Source organism: Myotis davidii, unplaced genomic scaffold (genome assembly GCF_000327345.1).
Source record: "Myotis davidii unplaced genomic scaffold, ASM32734v1 scaffold509, whole genome shotgun sequence".
NCBI lineage: Eukaryota > Metazoa > Chordata > Mammalia > Chiroptera > Vespertilionidae > Myotis > Myotis davidii.
In genome coordinates this window covers 732,099-741,503 of record NW_006382996.1, presented here as the reverse complement: position 1 = coordinate 741,503, position 9,405 = coordinate 732,099, and the positions used below count along the sequence as shown (strand labels likewise).

Genomic DNA, 9,405 nt, shown 5'->3' with positions numbered 1-9,405 from the left:
GAAATTTTTTCCTTTCAATCCCCCCCCCTTTTTTAAATTAAATTTATTGGGGTAATGTTGGTTAATAAAATTATATAGGTTTCAGGTATATAATTCTAAATTATATCATCTGTATATTATATTGTTTGTTTACCACCCCAAGTCAAGTCTCCTTCCTCATTTTCTCTTTTTAAATGCTATTCAGGTGATTGTTATCTGTGTGGGTTACCATAACACAAAAGATTAAATCAAGACCTGCAGTTCCTTAGCCAGTTTGGCTTAATGAATAGAGCATCGGCCTTCGGACTATGGTCCTAGGTTGAATTCTGGTCAAGGGCATGTGCCAGGTTCACCTCCTACTGGGGATGTGTCCGAAACCAAGGGTACATGCCCTTGATGTGAATCAAACCTGGGACCCTCCAGTCCGCAGGCTGACGCTCTATCCACTGAGCCAAACCAGTTAGGGCCAGCTTTTACTTTTTAATGGATTCCTACAAGACACTCCCCAGGCATCCAAACATGCTGCATTGCTTCACACTGTCCATTGTTGAATCACTAAAATGTGCTCCTCTGCTTGCTGTTGCCTCCATTTTAGCGTAGCCATTGATTGATTGTTCTACCATCATCTGTTTGTGAGTTGTCATCTAAGTTTGCCGATCTTCTGGAGAGTACAAGCTAGAAGTGATATATTTGTCACCCTTAGGATGTGTGTCTAATACGTTCACACTACACAAAAATTAGCACTGGGTTTTGGTGCTTTAGTTTAGTGGTGCTTGATGCTCTTTTTGCTGCTACATCTTGTATCTTTTTTTAAAATATATTTTTATTGATTCCAAAGAAAAAAGGCACATCTTGTAACTCTTACTAGTAAAGGTCAGACATCCTATTTCAGGTCAGTTTTCTGTTTTGATTAATTTAACCATGGACTGTTTAAGAAGAATTACATTATAGCATTCAGCTGATTATTTGTTTAAAAATTTATGTTGAGTTTATATGTGATCTGAGTCTTTATTGGGATCATTGGTTCATCTTGTTTTTTTACATATATCTCAAGAGAACAATCTGCCCTAGCTGATTTGGTTCAGTGAATAAAGTGTCAGTCTGCGGACTGGAGGGTCCTGGGTTCGAGTCTGGTCAAGAACATATGCCTGGATTGTGGGCTTGGTCCCCAGTTAGAGCGCGTGTAGGAGGCATCCAATCAATGATTCTCTCTCATCAGTGATGTTTCTATCTTTTCCTCTCCCTTCTTCTCTGAAATCAGTAAAAATACTTTTAAAAAAAGAATGATCTGCCCCCAACATTTTTTCCATCACAGTTCATATGACTTTAGATAGTATAACCTCTTGAGTTGAGTTAGGACTCTTTCTGTTTGGCTTAACTTCACTCAAGACCAGGAAATTACTACGATACAACCCAGCTGTTTAATTGTGAAGTAGCCTTAAGTAAATGTTGAGTAAAATTTGGCAAGTAGCTGGCAGATCAAGTTTTGCTTATAATATCACCTTTTGTAAGGCCTATAACAGTATATGTAGGTTTTGAAGCCATTTATAATCAAATCATCTTAACACCTAACAGCCCTTGAAAACATGCCAAATATACTTAAGTGCTTTATGTTCATCATCCGATTTAATCCTCAGCACAACCCTATGAGGTAGATGTTGTTCTTCCTATTTTACTAACTGGGAAATCTGAGGGTTAGAAAAATTAAGTAGAGAGAAGATTCAAATTTGAGTTTGCTCTACTCTGGGCTCTCTTCACTATTAATACTAACGTTTTTTCTTCTGTGTCTTCTTAATGATTGATAGCTAAGTATTTGGCCAGAATTTTACTAGCATTAGAGACGGTGACTCTCGATGACAGTTATGGTCAATTTTGTTACCTTTATTCCAGACAGTTGTGATGGTGGTGTGTTTTAACGTCTCTTTTTCCAAGGCTTTGTAGATAATGAGTTGGTACAAGCTAAAATAGCACTCCAATCTTTGCTTATTAAAGAATGAATAAGCAAGAGTTCTCTGCCAGATTTTTTTTTTTTTTAATATATTTTATTGATTTTTTACAGAGAGAAAGGGAGAGAGATAGAGAGTCAGAAACATCGATGAGAGAGAAACATCGATCAGCTGCCTCCTGCACATCTCCCACTGGGGATGTGCCCGCAACCCGGGCACATGCCCTTGACCGGAATCGAACCTGGGACCCTTCAGTCCGCAGGCCGACGCTCTATCCACTGAGCCAAACCGGCTTCGGCACTGCCAGATTTTTTTTATTATTGCTGTTTTATTTTTGTTTTTAACCTCTCTTTAACTGTACAGCATTGACCATTACAAAAAGGGTAAGGATCCCACACTGTTCTACCTGATCTGATGCTTTATAAACTTCATCCTCACTGGTAGAAGGTGAAACAATCTCATTTTTGCAGTTTCTTTATGATGTGGCCATTCATACATTCCAGATAATTTTGAAAGTTAGTATATACTTCACAGATACCAGTTTGCCAGCCTGAGATCCTGTTCCTGTCATTCTGCCAGTGAATCTAGTCCCTCAGAACTGCCTATCCTTGATGCAGGCTTTAGAAGTAACCTACTTCCTTGGGGGATGTAAATCTGCAAAGAGGTATAGTTAATTGTATGATTGTCATCTAAGGAATCTGAGAGCTTACAGAGTGTTAACTAAGTATTTCTTACTTAAAATAGCTTTTGCCTGCCGAAACCGGTTTGGCTCAGTGGATAGAGCGTCGGCCTGCGGACTGAAAGGTCCCAGGTTCGATTCCGGTCAAGGGCATGTACCTGGGTTGCGGGCACATCTCCAGTGGGAGATGTGCAGGAGGCAGCTGATCGATGTTTCTCTCTCTTCGATGTTTCTAACTCTCTATCTCTCTCCCTTCCTCTCTGTGAAAAATCAATAAAATATATTTTTTTTAAAAAATAGCTTTTGCCCAGCCAGTGTGGCTCCGTGGAAAGAGTTTCAGCCTGTGGACAGAAAGGTCCCAGGTTCAATTATCGGTCAGGGCACATGCCTGAGTTGCAGGCTCAATCCCCAGTGTGGGGCATGCCAATCCTGGAGGCAGCCAATCCTGATCCTTTCTCATCATTGATGTTTCTGTCTCTCTCCCCCTTCCTCTCTGAAATCAGTAAAAAATATATTTTTTTTAAAATAGCTTTTATTTTGGCAGTATTCTCACTGAATTCTGGTGACATTGACAAAATTCACCTTGTATAGATGACTTCATAGGGATTAACTCAGTTAGGCTAGTTATTATCCATTTTACTCTTAGTTCCAATAGAACTACTGAAACTTCATGACTTTTTTAAAAATATATTTTATTGATTTTTTACAGAGAGGAAGGGAGAGGGATACAGTTAGAAACATCATGAGAGAGAAACATCAATCAACTGCCTCCTGCACACCCCCCGCTGGGGATGTGCCCGCAACCAAGGTACATGCCCTTGACTGGAACCGAACCTGAGACCCTTCAGTCCGCAAGCCGACACTGTGTCCACTGAGCCAAACCGGTTAGGGCAAGGTACATGCTCTTGACCAGAATCGAACCTGGGACCCTCAAGTCCTCAGGCCGATACTCTATCCACTGAGCCAAACCGGCTAGGACATGACTTTTTTTAAAATGTTTTTATTGATTTCTAGGGAGAAGAAGAGAGAAGGTTAGAGAGATAGAAACATTTCTGAGAGAGAAACATCATCGATAGGCTGCCTCCTACACTCCCCATACTGGGGATCGAGCCCACAGCCCCAGCATGTGCCCTGACCAGGAATCAAACCAGTGACCTCTTGGTTCCTGGGTCAATACTCAACCATAGAGCCACACCTGTCAGGCCTTCATGACTTCTTATAGGAGCCTTTAACCAGTTAGCTTGATGGGATAGCACTATGTAACACCAATCAGCAAGTATTTACTCCATGCTTTCTATGTACATGAAACTGGATAAAAGCTGCTGGTTAGAGCATCGTCCGATAAACCAAAGTTGTGGGTTATATCCCTGGTAAGGGCATATACAGGAACCAACCAATGAATGCATAAATAAAAACAAATCGATGTTTCTATCCCTTCCTCTCTCTCAGGTCAGTCAATACATTTTTTATATTAAAAAAACAAAACTAAACTAAAACCCTGTCTCTTCCCTAAAGGAACTTAAAATCCCTTTGAGAAAATAAATTTGAGACATAAAAATTAAGCAAGCTTTTACCGTCACAAAAAGAGAGACAACCAGCTACGTTTCTCTTAACAAATGAACACAACAAAACTATCAAATAGTCTTGCTTAAAAAAATTGAACCTGAATCTGCTCCAGCCTCTAAATCCAACTTTCAGCTTGTAGGAAATAGATAGAGTTGACAGAGGAACATCACAGGTATATAGCCAGCAAACTCGGGGAAATTCTACAGAAGAAATGACCTGATTTCCCACAAATAAATTACAAATTTAAAAAAAGAGACTTGCGCCCAGCTGGTGTGGCTCAGTTGTTGAGCATTGATCTATGAACCAGGAGGTCACGGTTTGATTCCTGGGCAAGGCAAATGTGTGGGTTGCAGGCTCGATCCCCAATAGGGTGTGCGGGAGGCAGCTGATCGATGATTCTCTCTCATCATTGATGTCTCTATCTATCTCTCCCTATCCCTTCCTCTCTGAAACCAATAAAAATATATTTTTTAAAAAAGAGAGACTGGCCCTAACCAGTGTGGCTCAGTGGATAGAGCGTCAGCCTGCGGACCTGAGGGTCCCGGGTTCAATTCTGATCAGGGGCATGTGCCTTGGTTGCGGGCACATACCTAGTAGGGAGTATGCAGGAGGCAGCTGGTCGATGTTTCTCTCTCATTGATGTTTCTAACTCTCTATCCCTCACCCTTCTCTGTAAAAAAATCAATAAAATGTATTTTTAAATAATAATAATTTTTTAAAAAGAGAGAGAGAGAGACTTGGGATGGTAAGCGCACAATACAGTGTACAGATAATGTGTTGTGGAATTGTATGCCTGAAACCTGTATAATTTTCTTAACCAGTGTCACCTCAATAAATTCAATAAAAAGTTTAAAAAGTGAAAATGAAGGAGAGCATAAAAGGGAACTTAAATTGAATACTGAGAAGATATTTAATGATACTGATATCATTAAATTTTAATCAGTAGGATAATGGTTTTGTGATTTGAGTTTATGAAGGATCGTTATCTTTTAGACATACATGCTTAAATATTTACATATTGAAATACATATATGATGTCTGGTGTTTAACTCAAAATAATTTGAGAAGTGAGAGGGGTAAGTATGGTATAGGTCCGTGGTCGGCAAACTGTGGCCCCCGAGCCACATGCGGCTCTTTGGCCCCTTGAGTGTGGCTCTTCCTAAGCCTTAGGAGTACCCTAATTAAGTTAATAACAATGTACCTACCTATATAGTTTAAGTTTAAAAAATTTGGCTCTCAAAAGAAATTTCAATCGTTGTACTGTTGATATTTGGCTCTGTTGACTAATGAGTTTGCCAACCACTGGTATAGGTGAAACAAAAGTAGCCAGGAGTTAATTGTTTAAGCTAGATGATGTTTATTAGCTACATGGGTAGTCTTGCGTAAGTTACTCAACCTGGCCAAGCCCTAATTTCCTTATTTGTAACATGAGGGCTATGTTACCTTACAGGATTATTGTAAGAAAATAAATAAGTGCAAATAACATATCTAGCACAGTACCCGCTATAGTAAGTGCTTAAAAACTGGAAGCCTTGCCCTGGCCAGTGTGGCTCAGTTGGTTGGATGTCATCCTGTGCACCAGGAGGTTGCCAGTTTGATTCCCAGTCAAGGGCACATACCCGGGTTGTATGGGTTTGAGGCACTTTCGGGAGGTAACTGATCGATGTTTCTCTCTCACATTGATGTTTCTCTCTCTCTTTCTCTCTCTCTCTCCCCCTCCCCCTTCCACTCTAAAATCAAGAAAAAAAATTTTTTAAAGAAATCTATATCCCTCACTACCAAGACAAATCGTGTAGCTAGCCTATCAATATGCTCAGATATAGGGTCCTTACCGCCCCCCCCCCCAAAGAGAAACAACTTTCTATCAGAAGATTGCTGAATTGCAACAAAAAGTTCAACTCTGCCTTTAAAAAACAATGATACTACACAGCACCTATCCCTGGTTTCACTTTCCATGATTTCAGTTAACCGTGGTCCCAAAATACTAAGTGCAAAACTCCAGAAAATCAACAATTCATAAGTTTTAAAGGTTGCATTATCCTGCTGCATCCATTGGGATGTGAATCTTCCCTTTGTCCAGTGTATGTATCTTCATTGTTAGTCACTTAGCTGGCTGAGTTTTCAAGATATCGCAGTAACCTTCATTTTACTTAATAATGGTCCCAAAACATAAAGAGTAGTGATGCTGGCAATTTGGATATTCTAAACAGAAGCTATAAAGTACTTCGTTTAAGTGAGAAGGTGAGTATGGCACAATAAAATATTTTGAGAGACAGACCACATTCACATAACTTTTATTACAGTATGTTATTATAATTGTTTTATTAGCTGTTTATCTCTTTCTGTCACTAATTTATACATTAAGTTCATAGGTATGTATATATAGGGAAAAAACATAGTATACATAGGGCTAGATTCCAGTAGGGGGCACGCAGGAGGCAGCCAATCATGTTGTGCCTTTGATGTTTCTCTTCTCTTCCCTCTTCATCTCTCTCTAAAAATAATAAACTATTATTTTTAACCGTCTGCTCTGCTCACCAGCCAATCAGGAGAGTATGCAAATTAACCCAACAAAGATGGCTGTTAATTTGCATACGTAGGGGCAAAGCGGTGGAGGGAAGACTGAAGGCTCCATCCTGAGCAAAGGCCCGGGTCCCGGGTGCCGGAGGAAAACCGGTGCCATCACCAGGAGAAGGGAAGGCCTATTGCATGAATCTCTTTGTGCAGTGGGCCTCTAGTATATTTAAAAATAAAATCTAGTTTCTTAGCACATTCATTGAGGGCAAAGTCATAGAGGGAAAGAACATGATTAAATATATATGGGTTCACAATATGACTGGCATTTAACTGAATGCTCTGAGCTTCAGTTTCCTCATCTGTAAAATGGAGGTCATTACATACATGGTAGAATTGTAAAAACTGGGAATAATGTTTTAATGTAGCAGTCGCCAACCTTTCAGACTTCGTGAACCACCAGTTGGCAACCGCTGTTTTAATGTGCTTAGAGTAGTATGAGTGACTAATCTAGTGCAGTGCCTGGGTCATAGTTACTCAGTTAAATGGTTATTGTTGTTATACTCGGTATATAATCACTCAGCATGTAACCACCAACCCAAATAGCCTGATCCTGGGCTATATGGAGGACAAATAGCATTCCCGCCTGATTCTTTGTTGATAATTTTTTTTTCCCTTCTCCATTTTCCTCTTCTCCCCTTCAGTTGATTTACGAAGATTGTATGGATCTGATCGCAAAGCTACCTTGTGTTGCTGCAAAGATCTACCGGAATCTGTACCGGGAGGGCAGCAGTATTGGGGCCATTGACTCTAAGCTGGACTGGTCCCACAATTTCACCAACATGTTAGGCTATACTGATGCTCAGTTTACTGAGCTCATGCGCTTGTACCTCACCATTCACAGGTGAGCTAGACCCAGCAACCATAGCTTGGATTAGTGGGAAATTTTAAGAAAAGCTCCTTAAAAGTCTCCTCATCTGGGAATAGGCAATAGGCAGCACGGTGATGGGAAAATGGTATAAGGGATGATACAAGGCAAGAAAGGGATCTAGTAAAGAAGGTTAAGAGGAGTAAGGAAGAACAAGATAGTGCTTCTAGCTGAGAAAGGTACTAGCTGCTCACATTAGGTTTTCTCTAGCTTTCCAGGAGCTCCCTCTTCTGGCCATTGCTATTAAAGCTGGAGGGAGAGCCAGGGAGCTTGGCACACAGGCATGATCAACCAGTACACAGAGGCGGGTAATGAGCTTGGGACATGTTTTACAAGAGCTTATGTATAACTGGCTGGCTACAGGCTGGTGTACACCCATAACTAGGCTAGTATGTGACAATTAAGAACAAGGTCTGTGTTTCCATATCTGACCCTTTTTTCCCTTTTCTTGGCCTTGACTCTCCTTTCTTATTTCTCCTCAGTGACCATGAAGGTGGCAATGTAAGTGCCCATACCAGCCACTTAGTTGGCAGTGCCCTTTCAGACCCCTACCTGTCCTTTGCAGCAGCTATGAATGGGCTGGCAGGGCCCCTACATGGATTGGCAAATCAGGTAAAACTATTCTTTTCCTGTCCCGTGTTTTTCTTCATCCCATGCTTTTGTTTCTGATCTGAGCGTTCTCCTTGACATATGTATTGACACTCTTATTCCCCAAACCTTTTATCTATAGGAAGTGCTTGTCTGGCTGACACATCTTCAGAAGGAAGTTGGCAAAGATGTGTCAGATGAGAAGTTACGAGACTACATCTGGAACACACTCAACTCAGGGCGGGTAAGCTTGAGACGTGGTCCTTAGAGAAGGAGTTCCCCCCGCCCATTAGTCTGTCCTGAAGAATTTAGAAAAGAAGAGTCTCCACCAGAGAATATAACTGGCTTTTTTCCCCCTCACTCTGTACAGGTTGTCCCAGGCTATGGCCATGCAGTACTGAGAAAGACTGACCCACGATATACGTGTCAGCGAGAGTTTGCTCTGAAACACCTGCCTAATGACCCCATGTTTAAGCTGGTTGCTCAGCTGTACAAGATTGTGCCCAATGTCCTCTTAGAGCAGGGCAAGGCCAAGAACCCTTGGCCCAATGTAGATGCTCACAGCGGGGTACTGCTCCAGGTGAGTCCTCTCTTCCCTGCTTTCCCTTTAGTTTTACCAAACACTACTGTTCCCTGCCACGCACAAAATCAATTCCCTGGTCAGAGCAGGGACTCGGATCTCTTCCCTTACCTTTTTGATCACATTGCCTATGGTTGGGGAGGTGTGGGCAGGAGGAAAGGATGCTCTCTTTTCAGAATCACAATTGCTATACTTTCTCCAGTGTCATTTCTGTTTAAGGCTGACTGGGTTAAGGTTTCTATAATCCTGGATTTGTAAATGCCACTACCTCTGGGCCTTTAACAAAACACTTTTCTCTTCTCCCTTACAGTACTATGGCATGACGGAGATGAATTACTACACAGTGCTGTTCGGGGTGTCACGAGCATTGGGTGTACTGGCACAGCTCATCTGGAGCCGAGCCCTGGGCTTCCCTCTAGAGAGGCCCAAGTCCATGAGCACGGATGGTCTGATGAAGTTTGTGGACTCTAAGTCGGGGTAAAAATGGAGACGGGGGAAACTAACTACCAGAAGTGAGGGAGCTTCAAAAAAAAGTATACTTTTGTTTTGTTTCAGGGGGCTTGTAAAGACTTAAGTTGTATCTGAGGCACTGGTAATAAGTTTGAGGTTAAAATATAAATTAAGA

The 9,405-nt window shown here is 41.3% G+C and overlaps 1 protein-coding gene across 1 annotated transcript in view; it reads left to right on the top strand.

Moving 5' to 3' along the window:
- The window catches only part of CS (citrate synthase), a 33,167-nt gene extending 23,762 nt beyond the window's left edge, over positions 1-9,405 (top strand). Inside the window, exons 7-11 of the mRNA XM_006777868.2 lie at positions 7,389-7,588; positions 8,095-8,224; positions 8,343-8,444; positions 8,571-8,780; positions 9,091-9,405. Of these exons, the coding sequence (XP_006777931.1) occupies positions 7,389-7,588; positions 8,095-8,224; positions 8,343-8,444; positions 8,571-8,780; positions 9,091-9,261 (813 nt within the window). The 3' untranslated portion in view covers positions 9,262-9,405. The remainder of the gene's footprint in view (positions 1-7,388; positions 7,589-8,094; positions 8,225-8,342; positions 8,445-8,570; positions 8,781-9,090) is intronic.